Source organism: Manacus vitellinus, unplaced genomic scaffold (genome assembly GCF_001715985.3).
Source record: "Manacus vitellinus isolate BGI_N305 unplaced genomic scaffold, ASM171598v3 scaffold_3_pilon, whole genome shotgun sequence".
Taxonomy (NCBI): domain Eukaryota; kingdom Metazoa; phylum Chordata; class Aves; order Passeriformes; family Pipridae; genus Manacus; species Manacus vitellinus.
The window spans coordinates 10,393,808-10,416,280 of record NW_021940535.1 but is presented as its reverse complement, the minus strand read 5'-3'; the positions used below and the strand labels follow the sequence as shown (position 1 = coordinate 10,416,280).

General features: G+C 41.9%; 1 protein-coding gene across 2 annotated transcripts; it reads right to left on the bottom strand.

Annotated features, from left to right (window-relative positions):
* Positions 1-1,083: 1,083 nt before the first annotated feature.
* On the bottom strand, positions 1,084-22,217 carry CTNNB1 (catenin beta 1). 2 transcript variants are annotated; one of them, XM_008931204.3, is made up of 16 exons: positions 22,192-22,210; positions 9,548-9,608; positions 8,856-9,083; positions 8,465-8,718; positions 8,135-8,373; positions 7,850-8,051; positions 7,372-7,516; positions 6,792-6,895; positions 6,365-6,703; positions 5,954-6,112; positions 4,908-5,027; positions 4,606-4,756; positions 4,393-4,514; positions 3,123-3,183; positions 2,149-2,369; positions 1,084-1,857 (listed from the first exon to the last, which is right to left on the bottom strand). In XM_008931204.3, the coding sequence occupies exons 2-15, from the start codon at positions 9,558-9,560 to the stop codon at positions 2,161-2,163; spliced, it is 2,346 nt and encodes a 781-aa protein (XP_008929452.1). In that variant the 5' UTR covers positions 9,561-9,608; positions 22,192-22,210; the 3' UTR covers positions 1,084-1,857; positions 2,149-2,160. The 2 variants fall into 2 exon arrangements, with proteins under 2 accessions (XP_008929452.1, XP_017930869.1); XM_018075380.2 differs by lacking the exon at positions 2,149-2,369 and having other exon boundaries at positions 22,192-22,217.
* Between the last annotated feature and the right edge of the window lie 256 nt (positions 22,218-22,473).

The following is a 22,473-nucleotide window of genomic DNA, read 5'->3' as shown; positions in this document are numbered from 1 at the left end:
CGCTGCACCTACCAAACACAGGTGCCTATTGGCAGTTGCTGCTACACCACCTACTCTTGGACAGCCCAGTTATCCAGAGTATGTGGAGGCAAGCAAACACCCCTGGGTAAACAGATATCACTGTGTGTCTTAAAGGAATTATTTTCTCATATTACTTCAAATATCACTGTGTATCTTTCGTAGCTTAATAGCTGGAGTTACTAGGAATGGGGAAAAGTTCAGTGGTGGTTGTTATTTGGTGCAGTGTTTTACAGTAAGGGTCGTCTAGCGGGAGTGTGGCAGAGAGGAACAGAGTGTGTTACTGGGTGAGACTTTCCCCTCTGCAGCTGCAGTGCCTTTGGTCTGCAAGGGAGAAGGGGAGTGCTCTGGCGTGTGCTTCCCTTCAGCTCCCATCACACTGAGCCACGAGCCTCTGCAGCCAAGGCCCTCTCTGATCTCCTGCCGGCAAACTGCTGCCTGAGGTGGAAGTGACTGGGAGCCTTTGCTCCCGCCGAGGCTGGTGACAGCTGCACGGTACAGATGTGCTCTCTATGGCTTAGGCGGCACTTTCAGAACCACTTTCCCGCTTCCAGCCACACAGGTGCAGCCTCCAGAGGAGTCAGTTACACACAAGTCTTATCTTGCACAGTAACTGAAGACTGAGGACACCTGAAAATGGGTTTAAGCTCCTGAACCAGCTGACAGCTTGCACACAAAGGATCTTCATCTCACTGACCCTGTGACAGCACACTGCTGAAGGGAACTGAGGCAAGACACTGTTCTCACTTTCTGAAGCCCAGAAGTGAGCGTGGGGCTGGCAGGCCAGGCACAAAGTGTAGTTGCTAGGCTAGACCTCCCCCACGCTGAGGAACCTGCCAAAGCAAAGCAGCAGCAAGGCAAGGGGAAGAATACTGCCTCAGAGGAGTGCAGTAGGAAACCTCCAAGCTCCAAAGGGTAACTATTTCATAGTGGGATGAAAAAGGAAATGATTCTTGACTCCCTCCTCTGAAGTACTTAAATGATTGTGTAATTCCAGGATGATTTTTAGGAGACTTGTTAACACACATGAATAAACTTTGTGATGTGAAATAATTTGACACAGAGTGAATTAAAAGTTTACTTTAATTTTGAACCATTTTATAACTGCATTTTTCTCATGAAGCATCTGTATCACAGCAGGCTACAATAACTTTGGGATAAAAGGCAACTGGTAAACTGTCCAATACAAGGTTCCAAATAAACAGTTCTTACTGGCCCCTACCCAGACATATCCCAGATAAAGTTTTTGATCAAAAACATGAAATAGATCCACCTGCTTATTTTAAGCATATTAAAAAGGAAACTAATTGGACCATTTCTATTTGTCTAGTTTTTTATACAAAAAGGCTACACAATGTTACACTTTATTCAGAATACAGTTAGAGCGATTATGAATTAGTGTTCTACACCTTTACTCAATCCTTAAAAATTAGAAACTGCTGTAGCATATTCACTATAACTTAATACTACGAGAGACTTTAAAAAAAACTAACAACAATTACTGCAAAAGGAAAGGCTACTTCCAAAGCAAGCAAGGTCAGTACCATTACAGAGATTTAAAAAAAATAATAAATTTTTAACAAGCAAGGCTAGGGTTTGATAAATTCCATCTTGCAACTCATTCTTGTGCATTCTTCGTTTCTTGAATCACTCCCAAAATCCATTTGTATTATTACTCCTCGACCAAAAAGGACCAGAACAAAAAGTTTACTTCAATTGTTCCCATAGGAAACTCAGCTTGGTTAGTGTGTCAGGCACTTTCTGAGATACTAGCCCACCCCTCGAGCCCTCTCAGCAACTCTACAGGCCAATCAATGCAAGTTCACTCAGATGATACAGCTGCAAAGAGAAAAAAGACAGGTGTCAGTGTTCCTGAGTAGTAAAGGGCTGTTCTAACACGTGAAGACTGCATGAAGCCAGTGCACAAGACATTACAGTTAATTACTTCCACACTTCACGGCAGAAGTCAGTTTGGAGTGTGCTGATCGAGTGTTTCCAGAGCATTTATTCATTATTCTGGCACACTGGGACCCAATCGAGCCAATCCCTCCCTGCCAACCAAGTCCTCAGTCCAGTCAGCTGTTTTTCTCTTTTTGTTTTGTTTTTAAATTCAAGGTTGGAGCTTCTTACCTAAAGGATGATTTACAGGTCAGTATCGAACCAGGCCAACTGATTACTGTCACCTGGAGGCAGCCCATCCATAAGGTCCTGGGCATGGCCAAGATCTGGCAGACCATCAACTGGGTAGTCAGCACCAGGGTGGTGGCCACCCATTTCATGTTCCATCATAGGGTCCATACCCAAGGCATCCTGACCGTATCCGCCAGAGTGGAAAGAACGGTAGCTAGGATCTAAGAAAGTTAAAGGTGGCAGAGGGAAAAAAAGCATAATGTTAACAGATGTTAGATGCATCAGAAGCTGCAAGTATCAGTGTGTGAGGAGATCGTGTAGCCATCTAATTTTTTTCTAGTTCAGCCAAGTTCAACACAATCTGTTGCCTGCCCTTAATGGCTATTCCATTGTTTGAAACAGCCTTCCAGTATGATTCTGCAGACAAAGCACACTGCAGTCAGAAGCACGAGCAGATTCCAGCCAAGCCATTAGTCTGCACAATCGACGGTACTAAAATTCAACAATACTGCAGCAAAACCAGGCTCCAAGACTAGACTTGCTTCTAAAAGACTAGTCAAAAATAGCTCAGAATCCTTAGGGATAGGCTTGCGTTCAAGTCTATAGACACTTTCAGACTAATGCATTCAATAACAGCTTTGTTGTTTTAAAGAAAAACTGCACTATTGGAATTGTCAAGTCCATTTGTAAAGAATGTAAAAGATTTCTGTAAACAACAGCTCAGCGGGAGCTGTTCCCACAGGACTCAGACAAGAGACACCAGTTTTGCATGTTCATACAGCTCCCATTTCAGTGCTGCCAGTGGTGTTGCAGGAACTGGTTATTTGAAATGGCAGTTCCCCATCTGCCTGTCAGTTTGCAATACCTTGCTGAAGAGTAAATTCACTCTTCACTCATTTGCAGTTCTCCTTTAAAAATCTGTGACTTGACTTCATCCAACATAAGTTTAGTCAAGGGGAACGGCAGAGACCTACCATCTGGGCGATATCCAAGAGGTTCTCCCTGGGCACCAATATCGAGTCCAAGATCTGCTGTCTACATGTACACAAAAAAATGACAAAACAGTGTTAGCATCAGGTCTTTCAGCCAGCACTAGTAATTCTGAGTTTAAAAAGCTGTGAAACTCATCCCAAGATCCCTCTGAGCAACTCTTCTGCAGTGAGCACTGCAGCACTGCTGCGAACATGAAATGCCTTTTTAGCTAAGCATCCGCATCTAATATAGGTATAATAAGCAACATGAAATAGCCAGATTTAGGTACAAGAATCCACAGATCACTGGAAGGAGGGTTCTCTTTGGGAAGGAAAAAGATGGGGCAGGTCTGGGAACACCCCTCAGGTACATCTGCCTAACTCCTGCAAGTCAGCTGTTTGGATATTCCCAAGTCAGCAAGAGAGCTTTTAAGAGTTCTGAAGGAACCTTTCCCATTTGTTCAATTACAGAAGTAATTGTCTGCCTGTCTGCAGAGAAACTGCTTAACTCCAGTCTCAAAGAGATATTCCATTTTAGCTCCCTCCCCCCCAATTCCTGTGGTGGATACAGATTTCAGGAAAACAGAGACATAACACTGAAACAATACAAAGGGTTACTATCCCTTATGTAGTAGATACATACAAGATAAGACAAGCTAGGCTTCTGAATCTAAAGAATCTGCAGGAAGACAAAGAACTAACGAAGCCCCTTCCCTTCTACCCCTTGCACACAGTTTGTTTTCAGTCTCAATTTACTGTGTAGTTCCTTTAAGAACGAGGAAAGGCAATGTGTGATAATCAGCCTGCAAACATAGTCAAGTCTGAAAACTCAGTTCTAAGAGCATAAGTTGCATCCCCCCTTCAAGATTACTAATCCTACATTGTTGGTTTGATAGAAGCCTCACGTGTTATGTTTTATATTATGCTTCCCTCATATCACTCATGTTTCTCTTTTTGCATCCAGAGTTCATTAGACTTTGACAAGCAGCACAGAAAAGTACAAAGTTCTTGTATACAGCTTTGCACACTAGCACACTTTAGCACCATCAGAGAATGGACACTTCCTATCTGCAAGTGAAGAAGCAGCTTGAAGGCTGCTCACCACAGGTTCACTGAACCTGAACACGTAGAGAGTCAAGAAGGTACAGTCACACAGCTGTGTATAAAGCTGGGCCTATATCACTGGGGGCATCTATACTTCACTATTGGAAGAAGAGAGGACATAGAACTAAGGTGTCCCCAAGGAACCATTAGCACAGAAGACATGACTCACCTCGTTCCAAGCCATTGGCTCAGTCCGGAACAGAGAGCTTGTCAATTCAACCGAAAGTCGCTTCTTATAGTCCTGTGGTTTGTCCTCAGACATTCTGAACAGCACTGCAGCTGCATATGTTGCTGTCAAAAGGACAAGCGATTTTAGCAGAGGTCAAGACTTCTAGCAACTTTTCTAACACATATATGAAACCTGTCTTTTAGGTTCACTTACCAACACCCTCATTCCTAGAATGAAGCAGTTCTGTTAAAGGGGCAGTTGCACCTTCAGCTTCAATTGCTTCAGCTGCTTCCTTGTCTTGAGCCAGTTCACAAAGTACACCAGCAGCTACTCTCTGGATATTCTCGATGGGAGAGTACAACAACTGCAACCAAAACACATGGGGTTCTTAGCTCTTCTACTTGAAACGAGTTCTTCAGCACACTCTGACTTAGCAGTTCTATCCAGGACACACAAGAGTCATTTTACTTCTTTTCCTAATACATGCTATAGCATTGTCTAGAGCTCCTACTTACCTGCACAAATAGTGGAATGGTATTTAGACCCCTGATTACGATTCGATTATGAACGTCACGTGCAAGAATATGCAGGGCTCCAGTGCAGCCCTCGACAATTTCCTCCATACGCACACCCTCCTAGTTAGGGAAAGAAAAGGCATTTTTTGAAGTTGAGATACTACATGATCTCAAATGACTGGCAAAAAGCCAATCAGCCTGTTTCAGAAATCAACCAAACTTGTCCCCTGGACATACCCCTTTCCCTGACAGGGCTCATACCCACCATCTACTGCTGGTTTTCAAACTTAACATTTTTCTGCTACAAGTAGATCCAACCAAATTCAGTAAGTGAAGCATCTTAGTGGAACACCTCAGTGTTTTTTATGATGAACTTCATGTCTAATAACACCATCTCTTTTTCTTCAACCTGGATTAGCTTGGCACATACTAAGTTGGAAACAGTGCTTATCAGTAACTAAGAGGTCCCTTCCTGTCTCTGCACGAATTAACTACGCTCCTGTACTAGTAGATGCTGCTTTCATTTGCCCACACTAAGACGACTTCTCCTTTGCTAATGTGTTTAATGGGATAAAAACAATCAAATTGAGACTGATCTTGCCACACTGACCTGGCACCCAAACAGGTAACAAGTATGGATCCTGCACAACTTCTCAGTATTTCTACAACTCTAAGCACCCTTGACAATATGCAATAAGCTGTGATAGCATTCTTAAACCCATTCTTCTGAGAAGGATGAAGCAGTTCTGGCTTCCTGGTAGAGAACTACTTGCCTTGCCAGAGTAGGCAGTACTCTGATCTATAGCATTCAGAATTAAATGCTCAAGAGGTTCTTACTAAAATAAGAACCATGCTTTTGGAATTCTTGTTTATTTCAGAAAAATTTCAGGTCTGCCAAGAGAGAATTATCAGCACACAGAGAACAATATGAATTAGAGCAAATAAGACAAGAGTTCTTTATACCAAGCAATACAGGGCTGAGGGGCACTGACAAATGAGTTTGAGAGACAACCTTTAGAGATGTAACATCAGTGGTGGCCGCTTACCACGAACTGCTGTTGTGTCCCACCCATGGAAGTGCGTCGCTGGGTGTCTTGATGTGCTCTAACCAGCAACTGCACTAGCCTTGGAATAGCACCTTGTTCACGCAGCGGGGCGTGGTTTGCAGGACAGAGAGCCAGGTTGCGGATCAGGCCAACAGTAGCCTGTGGGTAAGAAAGGGGGTGGGGAATAAAAGAGCACAATGGGTATGTGTTTGCTCTCAGTGATTCTTTTAATCAGCTGATTTCAGATGCTTAAATCTCTAAGAGACAACACTAATTAGCTCAAGTGAAGCAACTTTCCCATCAGACAAATTGCATTCCCCAACGCCTTGGGAACACAGTATTTTTCACATATAAAGTAACATTTTAAAAAGCAACAGTTTTCAGTGCTGACAGCTGGTAACCATTATTTACCTTGATCAAAGGCCAGTGTGAGGGTGGGTGCAACAGTTTAACCACCACTGGGAGTCCGTAGTGGAGACGTACTGCATTCTGAGCCATCTCTGCTTCTTGGTGTCTGCTAGTGAGGTGACGGAGCGCACAAATAGCAGGTTCTGTGATGTCTTCTCTGTCCCCAGCCCGAAGAACCGTGCGCACAAGAGCCTCAATGCCTCCAACCTGGCACACCATCATCTTGTTCTTGTAATTGTTGCAGGTAAGGTTAGAAAGGATGCCAGCGGCACAAGTCACAACATTAATGTCATCTGACCCTAAAAGCTGAACAAGAGTTCCCAGAAGGCCTTCCATGCCTTCCTACAAAAAAGAGAGAAGAAAAAGTTAAGTCTTTCTTTTCTTCCACTATGTTGACTTTTGCTCTTGATCCCTCAGCAGAGCCATTTACCTGCTTTGTTGCAGCATCTGACAGATTTCTCAGAGTCCAGAGACAGTTCTGGACAAGACGCTGACTTGGATCTGTGAGGTGGAGTCCCAAAGCTTGCATCCCACCTAGAAGATGGGACAGATTTGACAGCATTACTCAGATTTGACACCATACTCTGATGCTCATCTTGTGAGCAGTCCGGTCTTTTTCTTCCTTAGGGTGTGAGCACATATCTCACAAGCTTTTTTGGATCCTTCTCGTCATTAGTATTGTAATATGGCTAGCCCCTTTATCAGATAGGAAAAAACCAAACCCCCAAGTCCTCTTTCTGACACTGGGCTTTTTAAATGTGCGCATGTTCCAAGGGGACCATTCTGACAACACTCAGCCACTAAAGCCACCCAGCTAACAAAACAGTAGAATTACTTAAAACAGCCACCCTTTTTTACTTCTGTACACTAAAGGCCTCCAAAACTAGTTATGGACTTAAGGACCAATTCAAGTTCATTTTTTGATGCTGGCAGCTTCTGTTCTTGGTGGAATTAACTGACCTTGAAGTACTGTATAGATTTTTAAGCTCCCATGGGTACAAGGTACTTACCAGCCTCAACAATAGCTGGTTTGTTGCTGGAGCAGACTGACAACACCTTCAGCACCCTACTTGTGGTCCACAATAGTTTCTCATAAGTATAGGTCCTCATTATGTTTACTAAAGCCTGGGGTCCACCACTTGCCAGAATAATCAGCTGAAAGACAACAAAAATAACCTTTATCTGTCACTTCCTACGCATATCAGCAGGTAGCAAATGTTGCTGGCTTGCACCCCTCATAGTTTACAGATCCCTAGAAAGCCATTCCCATCTTCTGATATGGTCTGTAAGTTTTACAGTCTCACTATAAGCACAACGGCATTTCTGCAAGATAATTCCTGCATCCCACACCTCTTGCAAGGTCAGGACTGACTGGCAAAAACCCCACACGTGGCTCAAGGTTCAGAATAAGGTCAGTACACAAGAAGTGTCAGGTCATTCATCACAAGTTTGCTTGTTTTAAACTACTCCAACGGCAAAGGCACCTACCTTGCTCTCTTGATTGCCATAAGCTAAGATCTGAAGGCAGTCTGTTGTGATGGCCAAGAATTTGACATTTGTCTTGTTGAGCAAGGCCACCATTTTCTGCAGCCCACCAGCCAGACGGACAGCCATTTTGGCTCCTTCCTGATGTAACAGGAGATTGTGAAGAGTTGTAATGGCATAGAACAGCACAGAGTCCACTGGGGACCTAAAGAAGGGAAAAACCTTATGAGCACCTGCTCCTACCAGACCCAACTGTAAAGCACAAGTACTGTCTTAGTAGTCACATACCCAAGCATCTTAACCAAAGCAGGGATGCCTCCTGATTTGAAGATGGCCAGCAAGCCTTCACGGTGATGTGAGAGATTATGTAGTGTACCTGCAGTACAACGGGCTGTTTCCACATCGTTTGTATTCTGCATGGTACGTACAATGGCAGACACCATTTGAGGGGATCTCATAATAGCATGGCGAGACGCTTCCTTTTTGGATAACTGATGAACCATAACTGCAGCCTTGTTCACCACCACCTAACAGAAATATATGAAGAAAGGTTTTAGTTTTAACATTATTGAAGCCACCCCACAAGCAAGCTGCACTGGAGCCAAAGAAAATGCTTACCTGGTCCTCATCATTCAACAGTTTGGTCAGTTCTGGGATTGCACGAGTTGCAAGTTCAGCATCATCTTGGTAGTTTATCAAATTAACAACAGCATGTTTTAACATCTGGGATGGCTCAGCCAGGCGTTGCACATTAGTTGGATGAGCTGCATCAAACTGCGTGGATGGGATTTGCATTCCTTCATCCAGCGTTTCGGGGAACATAGCTGCACGCACTCTCTGAGCTCTTGTCATTGCATACTGGCCATCAATATCTGAAAAACAAGGTAAGTCATTACCTCAAACAAGGAATAAAAAGCTCATCTTCTAGACTGGTAATAACTGAGTGTTTGGGTTTCTGTATCATTGAACTGCATGTCTAAGCAAACCAGTGTAATAGAAAAGGCCTTACCAGCAACTTGCTCCTGGGTAAATGACTGAGAGAATCCCTGCTCCCACTCATACAGCACTTGTGTTGTGTCCACATCTTCCTCTTCAGGATTTCCCTTGCCACTCAAGGAGGGAGCAGTTGTTGTGGCACCAGAATGGATACCAGAGTCCAGATATGATTGTTGCTGCCAATGACTGACTGCTGCTTTTCTGTCTGGCTCCATTGCCATATCCAGCTCCATCAAGTCAGCTGTAAGAAATCATTGTTGAACAATTAAGTTTAGTTTAATTACTCCAGCATGTATTAATCCTACAAGAGATGACACAGATTTTAAATTAAAATAAGCTGCTATAAACTACTACCACAACCCAGCACAGCAAGTGAGACAGCAATTTGAAACTGAGGCTGTACTTCGAGCCAATGCAGACACCTAAACCTGACAAACAGGCAGAACAATCGCTGCTGTTGTTACTGTCCTGATCTACTGCTTAAAGGTTCCTTTTTCCACATACTATGATTATGTACTTGACTGTACTTAAGGGACCCAAAATGCTTACGACAACAAACTTGTCTGCAGGTTTGATTTCCAGGGTAAGGTATTAATTACTGCAGTAGAGCAGACGTTATTCAATCCAAGTGACTTTGAAAAGTTAAATGAGAGGAATAAGGAGCGTGCTATATTCTAGTAACAGAAATTGTAGTGCATTACATACCTTGAGTTGCCATCTTCTTTGTTATGCTCCTAGAACTCTCTCCTGCTCCCTTTCAGAGATTCTAAAAAAGAGCAAAGTTAGAACTTATTAAACATTAATCAGAGCTAGTAAGACAGGATTTCACATCAGAACACTAGAATTGCAAACTAAGACTTCCCACATCTTGCCATTTCTTTACTACAGTGAGTATACTCAAATGCTAATTAGTAAACCCCCACGGACAGACACGCTAAAGAACATGATGTATCACCCAGACCTTTTCTGTCAGAATATATGTAAGATATATTCTCCTCTTAAAGCTGCAAGAGAAAGAGTTGAAGACTGACCATGACAGAGCTATTTTTTTAGTCCTCTATCCTTGTTTAAGATGAAGTCCAGACATTAAATTCCACAGCTTGGACATGCCACAAAGACAAGGGCTAAATGTCAGACGTCCTCATTTCCCTCAAAGACAAACTACTCTTAAGATACTAGAAAAACTGATACAGGGCTACAACATGAATTTTCAGGGAGAAAGCTGAAACGACCATTTAAAGCAAGCTGCTATTATTTCAGTGGCACAAGGACTACCTTAATAGTTAAATTATAACTATTTAGGCACCTCCTCCTTTACCCCTTTTCTGTACCACAAGAAGAAAGGTTTCTTCCTGCACAAAACTCTTCCTTGAAGTCAAAACTGAAAATTGAACCAGCCTCATTAAAAAAAACAACAAAAAAAATGCTGTCCTTTAGTTACACACACACTGAGTCACCAAACTCACTTTTATTTTTTGCACGGAAAGCCAAGATAACTGGGAGCAGGAGGCTGAAATATGATCAAATGCCCTATCCAGATTTTCAGCATGCACTTCCATTTGATATCACCAAGTAGCATGGAAGTATCTGTACCATAAACCTGCAGTTGTCTCAGCTGTCTCTTCACTAACCCAGAAAGAGAAATACAAGGCTACAGCGCCACAACTTTTATTTCACTTGCCCTTCCCGCCCTGGACCAACACTGTTTTCGGCGCAGACACAGAGCCGGTGACAGCCTATCCCGGGAGCCAGCCAAGCAGAAACATTTGCAGTAGTAAGTAGTGCAGCCAGCAAAACCATCTCTTGCAGCAATCAGCTTTCAGTGTGCCAGTTAGGTGTTAGAGCTGTGCTGATCAAACATTCCTGGACAATGAAGTAAAGGCAAGCCACTAATCTCTTTAAAGGACAGGTCTGCAGTAGTGTTTGTCAGGAGAACAAAGTCCATTTGACTCTCTATTTGTGTAAAGACAGGCTTCCCAGTTTAAGTTTCCTTCAGAAGTACAGGCCTACAGTTTTAAAGTCTCACTGAATAGGTGAGGCAACTTTGAGGCAAACTTGTATTTTCACTGTCTCTGAGCCAGCTGCAAGATACTCCAGCAGCTCCTGAGCAATCTTATTACTTTGCTGTACAAATGCCAATGCTGTTTGTCCTGACTCTGCATTCCCACAACTTTTGGCAGCAACTCTTCCCTGGCTCTTTTAAAATGGACAGTAAATCTGCAGCAGATAAGCAGCATTAAGCAGATATAAGACATAACACAACATATAGTAAGTACTCTGTTAGGCAGTTGGAAACGCTTAGGTCCCTAAACCAGTCCTACTCCACAGCCTGGAAGAGACCAGCCAGCTCAGAGGCTACTCCTCACAATCTGCGTGGAAGATGTTCTGACAATACAGCCATTTTTTTTCAGTCCCTCTAGCACATGCTGTTAAAAGTTTGGGAGTAACAGTGATAAGGGGAAGGAAAGACTTAGTCATGCTGTCAGTTCTATTAATTAAAAAATTCTAATGAGTAACTAAGGTGGAGGACGTGCCTCTACAAAAGCTTGATAGCTCTCTGCAGATCTAACGTATTACTTGCTCAGCCCCACTGACACCTTCCAAACAGAAAGAAGCGGAATAGCACCAGCAGTAAGATTTCTATCTTTGCTCCCTGTATTCCTCACAGTCAGATGTGACATTTGCAACAGAAAACTGCACAAGATCTAGCTGCTATACAGAATTCAAAGTACGCTTAGCACAAAAAAGATCTACTTTTATTGTAACCTTTCCAGTCTCCTCCCATGCCAAAAAAATTAATACCAAACTAGTTTTGAAGTTGACTGGTTCATCTACCAGTATGTTAAGAGCGGCGACTATGCTTAGAGAAATTTAGTACCACCTGGGATTCAAATATGCAATATGGGGCTTGGGAACGACATTTATCATTTCCTTCTGCTGTTGAATTCTGCACAAATGAAGGTGACTGGCTTACAGCAACTGCACTCTGAAATGGCTTTTTCAATTTCAGCAGCCTGAAGAGATCAGAAGAACAGCTGTGCCACTAGGTAAAATCCAACAGGCCATACTAGCCACTGAACTGCAGCACTACTCCAAAATAAAGCTGAAGAACATCTAAAAAATAGCAATGAAGAACAATGATTAAGCACTTAGAACTGCATTATCAGTCAGACATTCAGTCTTTGGAATACTGACTCTAGATCAGCCTGCTACCTGCACCATGAAGTTCTAACATCCTAATCTGCATTCCATACACCTGTAACCCCTCAGCAATTCCCAGTAGCTTGTTTTTAATTATTTAGATAGGAAATTGGGTTTAACCCTAGAAGTTCAAAATAACTGCCCACCAAAGGTATGCCAGAGTAAATTTTCTGTAGCTGAACATTCTCCCATCTTTCCTTTCACATTCTCTTCTTATTTTACAAGTGGATAAACTGAGTCCAGGCAAGCTGCTGACTTTGTCTTCCTGTTTGTCACTGCCAAGGTTAACCACTTCACTTACAAAGGGAGCAACACCACCAGGCTGGGTACAAACATTCGTGCTGTTCATTTTCCTGACACACTGGATCAGTACATGTGAGTGAGGTGGTGGGGGACTGGAAACACAAACAAACAAACGACTCCAATGATAATTAAGCTTTTATTTTTCAACCATGAAAAATATATCAGGTCCTTTACCCCTACTCAAATTAATTGAAGGACACACAGTTAGTGACATTAGTGTCAAGGTCAGCCATACAGATGTCAACCATCAGGAAGAGACAGAAGGCCTCAGTATACTTTATAAACAAACTTCAGTGTAACAGCCAGCTACTATAAGCCTCAGTGCTTTTGAAGATTACCTGGTACTCAAAGCTCCTCCTGCCCCATGACAGTATCCACTTGCTTAGCAAGCATCATCAGCTTTGGGTTAAACAGAGGTTGGGTTTTTTTAAAAGCTACTAGTTAGGGCACATGCCAAGGAAATAAACAAACCTACAGCAGTTCTCAAATCTAAACAATTCTTTCCATTAAGATTGATTTAAACTACACCTGACTGATCTGATAAGCAGTTCCCCCCACACAGACCCTGTCACTATAAAGCAAGTCAGTTTGCAAGTCTTCCATGAATCTTTTTACTCAAGAGCAGCATATCACTAAATCTTGTGTGAGAAATCCAAACTGATATATCCAATCACCATGATTTACTGAAAGGGAACACATTTACTGACAATGTTTTTATACATCTCATCTAGGACAGGCAAAGCAACTGTACCTCTAAACTAATCACCAGTTCTGAATGACACATTTCTTACAAAGGACAAGCAGTTCCTAATCATCTTCTGAGAGAAGTTCACATATTGGAAAATAGGTTTTCTTCATGTGCTCTGAAGTTACTGCAACCATTCCAGAGGTGTTAGTGGAAGGATTCTCTGGGTCTGATTTTATAACTGGTCTTCGTTTCAGGCAGATGCCTGACAGTGATCTTACCTGTGTATCTGCTTTGCAAAAGTCTGTAGCAAAACACACAGGGAACACCAGTTCACAACTAATAACACCATGGAAATGAGTGCTGTAGTTATCCGAACAGAAGACCCAAGTCCTTATATTTCGCTCTTAATGCAGCAGAAGTTTCCTATAAACCTTAGTTTTCAAGTGGAACATTTGGGAAATACATCCAATTAAGGATTTTTTTAAAAAGTCTTTTTAATCATATACTGGAAGTTGTTAGCCTGTTTTAGAAAACAGGGGGATGGAGAATCATCCAAGTAAGACAATATGACAGCGGAAATATCAGCTTTCATGGTATAGAAGCACTTTTAGGCACAAGTGGTGGACCTGTCTCCAGAAGTAATTTTTGGTCTAACCCATCCCACTGTACAAACATCTTGCAACAAATAAACCTGCTTCTACCCTTGTAGGTCTTATGAAGACACGATCTAATCTGTTGTAAACTTATTATTCCTTATCCAAATGGGGATAAAGTTCTCTTTTCCCCCATCCGAGACAGTCAAAAGAAAACTTTGAGGATTTGTATCTGGTTTCTATTGAGCCCTGGGTTAAAGTATATTTTTGGAGGCCCTTCATGTATCAGATGCTTCTGTAAGACTGATAAGAAGTCCTGGAAGTACAGTTTTGGTGTTGTGTGTTTTCAAGAATTTTAGAAGCTCACTGTAGGAATTACAGCCTGTGTTTACAATTATTTTCTACACAATGAACAGAAGATACTTTATTTGAAAATAGGAACATATAACATGCTTGAGTTTCACTCTGAACACTTGCATTTAAAAAAAAAAAAAAATTTTTCTTGTACAAAGGTATCACACAGGATTGAGTACAAGTTTTCCTTAATCACATTTCTATATCAAGGATAAACAATACTGAAGACCACTCGTATTCTGTCTCAAGTATTAGCATTTACAGTCCTCAGCCACCTTGTCCACTCTAAAATGAACAGCCATATGCAGCGTGTGCAGATTATTTTGCAATCATCCATATGCAATTGATGGTTAATTGATTATTGTGAAATTAGTTCCCAACCAATGGTAACTTCTGCACACCGGTGCTTTAAGGACCTGGATGGACGAAAGCTACTATGAAACTCATTGAAAACTGGCTCTCAAATGATGTTTTAGGCTGTAAATTATTGTATTAAACAAAGCCATGCACTACTTGGATATTTGTAGATAGCAAAGTTAGGATTTACCCTGTTATCTATACCAGAAATCAGAATATAAAATTTCATGTATTTCATAGTAATGTCAGCCTTCCTTCTGCTTTCAGCAGGCTGATATTTAACACTGGGTAGAAATATATTCAGATGGCTTATGACAAGGTATTTTAAGTAAACAGAAATAACTTACACAGTATGTAACATCAAAAGGAAACAAGTCACACCATGCAGCCTTTTTCCTCTAAAACAAAAAACCCCACCATGGGCCTTCAGAGCTTTAAAACTTTCCTGCCTTCTTTTGGGTTACATGGTAGAAACACTGATCTGCAGCCTTCACTTCCATCTCAAAAGGAATGCCATGGCAAGAGATAAAGCAGTATTACTATATTCAAGTGTTGTGCCAAGATGTAGCAACTTCAACTATTTCAGTAGTTCCATTGAAAACTAAGAGCTACCAATAATCTTGACCTGAATGCCACACCACATGCCCACACTGAAATCAATCTTACTGATCTTGGACTGCAACAGAACACACTCATTTATAAATTTTAAACTCTGGTCATTTCCTCAAGCAATATTTGCTTACTTAGCATCATTCCCTCCAACTAATAAGCTACTCTTAGTGTTCTTCTTCACTCCAGTGATAAACTCAGTATCCTGTGTAATCCACCCAGTTCAAATTTATCCAAGCTAGAATATTTCAGAAAATGCATTCTACTGATGCCTGCAGAAAGTTAGAAGATGCCTTGCAAACAGCAATACATTCTGTTTTAGATTTAGCTAATCAGATCATAGTAAGTTTGACTCTGAACCCAGAATATACAGCAGTGTTGACTTGGTCTTTAAATTCTCTTATTAGTAACGCTTGAAAGTCTAAGATCTGTTTCTCCTATCAAGTATCATGAAATTGAATGGTATAGGCTTTACTGACCTCAAAGGTTAAAAGGTTCCAACTTCCTAGCTTTAAATTTCCTTAATACATGCAGAGAGAGGCAACCAACTAGCCCACATAATCCACAGGTTTAAAGTGGAAGAGGGGTATTTGACAGTACACACACAGATCTGCCAAGGCTCACTGCAAGCTACCTCTGTTTCAGCCACTGTTCTTTGCTGCTTCGTTTCCACTTCATTTTTTTTTCCTTCGGGCATCCCAGTTTGCTATTACATTAACTGTTCTGGCTTTTCAGCCTTTGTCTTCTGCCTTAGAAATTATCTAAAAATTCCTTCCTGTAACAAAGGCAAAAGAACATCCTACACTAGTCTTTTTTTAAGAGTTCATTTGATGCTACAGCACAAAACAAAGTGTTATGACTGTCTATTTTCAGTCATCTCAGCAATCTTAGACCAATTAAAAGCACAGAGTAGAGTTTCTATTCACATGCTCATTAGCCAAAACAAATAGCAAGTAAATATTTCTGTTCTTGCTAGACTTCTCCAAGTTGATTACAACTGCTTAATGGAACTGAAATGCAGGCATCTGGAAATCTTGACTAGACTTGAAACACTGAGTTAGCTGTAGTGAAGGAAAGACTCAGGCTACAAGTTCCAAAAATTCAAGCTTGTTTTTGAATCTATCCAGTCTTCAGCACATGTGGCAGAGGGAAAGGGGCCACAAGAACTTTACAACAAACCTCTGAGGTTCCATTCTATCACACTTCACCTTCACTAGAAGTGGAGCACTACAGAGTGTTCTGATACAACAGGACACTCATCTGCTTTTCCGTCCCCTTCCTCCTAAAAGAGAAAGCAGGCTAGTAAAGAATCACACTTCCTAGCCAGTTTGCCAAAGGTTGAACTGTGACAACTCTTAAACTTTAAGTGCAGTTGAGATTATAACAGATTATACACATTTTCTTTTGCTCACCCAAAGTACAGAAAGCCACCCAGAACATACACAGTTTTAATCAATCACTGAAATGCAACTTTCCACCAACAGTTCAGGTAACAAAAGGTCGGAGATTTCCCTGCCAGATGGGTATCTTTCAGGTGCAGCATTGCCTGTCCCTGAAGCACAGCACTCTGAGCAACTAACACAGCATTAGGCACTAACAGCTTGCACAATTCATCACGGTCTTCACAGCTACTAAGTTTTAAGCACACTTTTAAAATCAGCCCATTAGAAATTTCAATGAAGCAACAGTTACCATTGCTCTGAGAGTCACGTGAAATAAGTAATGCACAAAATGATGAGAACCTGAAAGAGAATTCAGAACAAGCACATAAGGGAAGTTACTGAAATAAAGTTCATCTGGGCACCATTCTGCACAATCATTCTAAGAGAAAAGCTTTCAAACTGTAGAATCTGCCAGGACGCCTCCCCAGAAACGAAGCTGGCAATATCACAAAGGTTCGCTGATACCTTTGATACACAGTACTTCACTCTTTAGCACAGACATGTTAGAGCAACTTCAGTAGAGACCGACAGGACACGTAGATATGTCAAAAGGGACTTGGTAGCAGCTACCTACCACCATAATTTATCACAACTATCAGTGGTGACCCACAGATATATTTTTTTTTTGATACTGCCAGAGGCACGTGGCTGGGCATCCTATGCAATGTAAAGACAGCACCTTTTCACACAGACCTACACCCTTGCTTAAAAGTACACTTACACTGCAGTAACTGAAATATCACAGCACTGGAGCGTGCCACTTCAGAAACTGAAGCGTGTGGATCCACAGCACAGTTATTTTGCGCTTTACCTAGAGAAGCAAGAGGTCTGTCAACACAATCCTTTATATTCAGAATCATGGGCAACTATACCAGCAGTTTCTAACAAGATCTGCAAACAAAACACTTTCTGCACTGGGTATTTATTTGTCCTCTATGGAAATTACTGGTTGTTTCTACATGCTCGAGTTGAAAAATTATCAGGTCATGTTCGAAAGTAATGATTTAAGAGAGCTTTTCATTGGCAAGTGTACTGCAACACTAGAGAAAACTTTCACTTTATTACTGGGCAAAATTGACTCCAAGTACCTAAGTATCCTTCTGACTATCCAAGAGAGGAGCTGATAAAAATCTTAGATGTTATGATGTGAAAACTGCTTCAACTATAAAATCAGGCATTATACATCCAGCTTGAGAACAAAAGTAATGAACTCGTCCATATAATGTACATATAATCTTTTGACAGCAACTGATATGACAGTTTCAAGTTTATGAACTTGCATCAAGTTCATACCAAGATTATCAACCCAATTACTCTCATGTCTTAATTGTTCTGACCAACTAAGCACCGCAAACACAAGCAAAGTAACCTCAAAACAGTTATTAAGCCACTTCTGTTCAGCAGTGGATTTGAGATCTTTTGGTTGCTGGCACACATTTTCAGTTGGGGTTTCATGCAGCATTCACTAGGTTTGAGTATTTTCGTGGCTGCGCAAAACAGTTTTGTTATCACAGCTTAGACAGTTCCCACCTTTCATCTGCAGAGCACAGTTAGGTATCTACATCGTGTACTTCTGTCTGTCTTGGTTAGGGGTGAGCCAGTGCTTCTAAGGTTTAGTCTGCCAGCAGGGTTCACTTAATAAATTTGCACTGATTTACAGCTTTTGGTCCATGTGCCCATACTTATCCCTAAGATGTCTGTAGTAGAGGTGGCAGTAACCAGGGTCCACATTCATTTTTTAGTCTTACCTAGCCACATACAGAAAGAAAAAAGCTGCCAACATGACCATTTAGAGGCAATCAATGATAATTTGGACAAATACTATGCCATATTTCATTTAACACTAATAAAGTTCCGTAACAAACCACTGTGAGCCCTTTAAGTGTCTACACCCACACAGATTTGAGCGCCAAAAAGACACTTAATGGTTCTGCAGTGATTTACCATGATCATGCACATCATTAACAAGGTTGTTAGTTGCTTGACAGCCACCATGTTACAGAAGTATTTTTCCCTCCTGTTTGAGAAGAACTTAAAACATCAACTTCCACTCTAACGCAGCAACGATTTAGCAAAACAACCTCCCTTCCAAACCAGGAAGTATCTATCCATAATCTAGTTCTTCTTAGGCTGCAACCATGTAGCCAGCCCTGAACATGGATGTTAAATATTAATCTCCCCGGTTTAAGAAACCAGAGTGATTAGTCATAATTGCACTGACACTAATGAAATACTTATGAATCTGAGAGTGGCTGTCTTTGCTTGTCTGTCAGAATAACTATGTATTTACAATAGGCATACCAACACTCCAGAAAGTACTGTTTGAACAACAAACACGCTAATGAAGTCTGACACTAAAAGATGTTTCTTCAACTCGCTTTTAATTAAGGCAAACTGACAAGGCAGCTGCATTTATCAGCACCTTTAGGATGTTAAGATTTCTGGCCACTGGAGGGCACCTGAATTTTTGCCAGGACAATACAGAACTACTTGCTACAGTTGCTGCAGAGTTGGCAAACTTCTCCAATTTATACAAGTCTATTTAGCACAGTAAGTCAGCCTAGAAATGCTGGTTCCAGCAAATACACTTACAGTGCACACTGTGCGTTTGCCAACTCCAGCAAAATCCAGCTAGCTCATACTATTTTTTAAAAGCAGCAACGTAGAATACTGGATTAACTCTTTCAACCTTTAAGTGAACTAAAGTCATTCCTGAAACAAGGTTCCAGAGTTGATTTAGTGTTAAGCAACAGAACAGGCACTTCACTTCTGCAATACTAATCCAGCCAGTGTACATTGTTTCCTAAAGCAGCTTGGAACGTGAACAAAAAGTTCTTCTGTAAAGCAACATTTGCACCCCTACTTCCCAAGGCAACACAAGTACAGGATGCATTTGCTTTCATATCAAACCAGAGTTAACAGATTCATGAGGGCAGGTAGAGCCACAGGTATGTTTTACCTGTTCACCTCATCAATTTGGTGTTCCACACAGACAGAAATGCCAGAAAAAGACTTCCATTAGTTCTCTCCCCTGCACTTGAAGTTATCTGTCAGTGTCAGAAAAACAAATAAACAAACAACCACAACAAAAACAAACCTCAACTTTTCTGGCACCTTTCTTCTTACGAGAGGCAACACAGGCTACACAATGCCAGCATATTCTAATGACATTAACCTCTTGAGCTACAGCCTGATCACAGACTACAGCAAGTTCTACCTTGGAATCAAGTGCCAGAAATGGATATTAAAAGTTAACCATTGCCAGGCTGCCTTATGTTGGCAAGTTGGTGCATAACCAATTCAGTTGGTGCATAAAAATCAAAGCACCCCAAAACAAGATTCCAATGCTTAACTAGAAAATCAGCAATGCTGCCCTGCTTATGTGACCAGGATAATAATTTTATCTGAAGAGACAAGAAGAGTCACACACAATATTTACTGCCAAGGAGTTTGCCATTTCTACGCTCCCACTCAATCACCCAGCAAAGCACTGGGCTTGGAGCTTGCAAGCACATGTTGTGAGGACCCAAGAGCAAGTCACAACTGCCTGCACAGTTTCTCACAAGGTTTTATCAGGCTTCATCAAGTATGATGTGCAAGATAAGTAAGGTCAGTCCTGATTTTCCTGCCACGGTATGCAGGCTACCAGAGTCACAGAACAAGTTTTGCTGCAGGCAACTGCATGATCACCATAATCCCTGCATCACCAGCTTTAACTATGAATTAACATAAGTGATTTTGATTACTGCTGTATTTGCAGTAATCAAATCAAAAGTCTGCCTACTAGACAATATTTTGCGGAAACATCCTTATCCAGGAGTTTCAGACCACACATTGAGACTTCAGTTTCTGAGACAGAAGCTTACAATAGCCATATTTCCTGTCCCATTCTTGCCACTTCCTTTTCTACCCCTCGAAAGACTGCAAAATTGGTTTAGAAGGCCGCTAGTACTGACTGGTTGCCTTAACATCCCCAAAACCTCAAGTTTAACTCTTCAGGACACAGTATTTCAGAATGCTGATTTAGATGTAAAGTCATGAAAGACAGACGTCTGTTTCACAAAGAAATCCTATGTCTGACGGGCAACCAGGTTTCATGGCCACGGTTTGATAAGCCAGTTACTGACACGCCACGTAGTCATAGCAAAACCCTGGTGTCCGTAGTAGACTATATACCATACAGAGAGCCCAGTCTATTTATAACTTAAGCAAGAAAAAGGAAGGTGGGGTTAATAAGGCTGTAGCACAACATTTGAAGAACTGACTTTTCTACACTTTATTTTGTATTAAGTCGTTTTTTTAATAAGTTTGACATTATCCTTTCCAACACGCTTTTACTTGTTTCTCTCCTAGACCCTTTGAAATGATCAGCCATAGAGACCAACATGAACATTCCCACCCATATTAGTTTATACCTAAACAGAAAATATCTGCACTAACAGACAAGCAAATGTTATTCCTCTAGAACAACCCCAGAACAAGAAGACACACGGTATAATTTTGTACTGAATGGCTGAATTTCGAGAGCCTTAAACTCTTGCCTGAATACCTAAGTAGCCTCATTTGCAACCATACCAGCCATTAGACAATCCACACAGTAGCCACATACCTGCAGCTGTCAGCACCTCCTTATTAAAAGTGCAAGACGAACATTAGGTTCCCGGACTGCTACTGAAATTCACAAAATAAGTTTGCTCAATACACACCACTAAGTTTTGGCCCTTGTGCTTTTCTTAGAGCCTTGCAGTAGTACCTTTTTGTCCTTCAGAAGCAAAATCCTAACTGGCAAGTTGCTCTCTGGTGTGTCTGAGCTTAGTATCAAGAAAATCCCGATACTCTTTCAGGTAGTTTTCTCGTCTTTGCCTTTACTATAGTCTCAGCACATAAAGATCCTGTTTTACTAAAACCCCTCCTTGATTTCCGTCCGTCGACCTCAGCATACCAGCCCAGCCTCTTTCCATTCACCACTCGCATACTTTGGGGGATGGGAGGACCACAGATGTCTGGAATATACAGTGTCAGAACAATGGCTGCACCATGAGAAAGAGATCAAGAAGTAGCTGATTACAAAGATCAACACTGCTATTCCTAAAGTCACAAGTTGCCCGTGGTACCTTCCAAGATTGTCCTTTCCTCTCAGAAGGGAGAATCTTCAGAGAAGGGTTTGTTTTTTGCTTTTCTTTGAAGAGAATCGAGAAGCAGTAGCCCAAAGTCCTACGTCAAGTTTTAGCCAGGGAAGAATTCCAGGTTTTGCTAAATTTAAGAAAACTCGCTGTTCCAGGAGCTACTAATCATGCACAAAAGAGAGACGAACTAAGCTTTTTTCGTTGTTTTTTTGGGGGGGAAAACAAAACAAACCCAACAAACACATCTGGAGCCCACTATTCCTCGAGAAATCAGAAATATAAGTGCCCTAGATAGTACTAGGAGTAACCGCAAGTTGATCCAAACACCTCAGGAGCGGGTTAATTCGGGAGGCTGGGGCCGCCATGGTCCCCCCAGCTGGGCACGGGAAGCAGCAGGCGCTTCCCCCCGCAGCGTGCGAGCCCCCACGCCGCCCAGATCCCAGGAGCCCAAGTCGCTCGCTACGAGACTTCGGTAACGTGGGTGTTAAAAAACTTAATTTGATTGCTCCCAGCTCCGGGGAAGCTTCGTTTCAGTGACACCCAAAAGCAGCAGCATAACCTCTCCGGCAAATATGCAATGCCACTAAGAGCGAAGCCCCACAAGGCAGTAGATTAGTTATCTCCCGCTGACTGCAGTGACCGTGATTAATTATATTCGGTACAAATAAACCCGTACCCTGCTCTCTTCCCCCTCCTATCGCCAAAGGGGATCTGCAGCCCACCGGCGAGTTGGTACTCGTCTAAAAAAAAAAAAAAAAAAAACCAAAAAACAAGAGGGGACACCTTTAAAATAATAATAATAAAAAAGGGGTCATTGAAGTACTCCGGGCTCTACTGCTAAGGCAGGAGAGAGCAGAGACCCGGGAGCAGCGACTCGCCTTCTCCCGCAGCCCCGAGGAGCCACCCCCTCGCCCCAGGACGAGCTTCCCAAGAGACACCTCGGGAGCTGCAGCTGCCG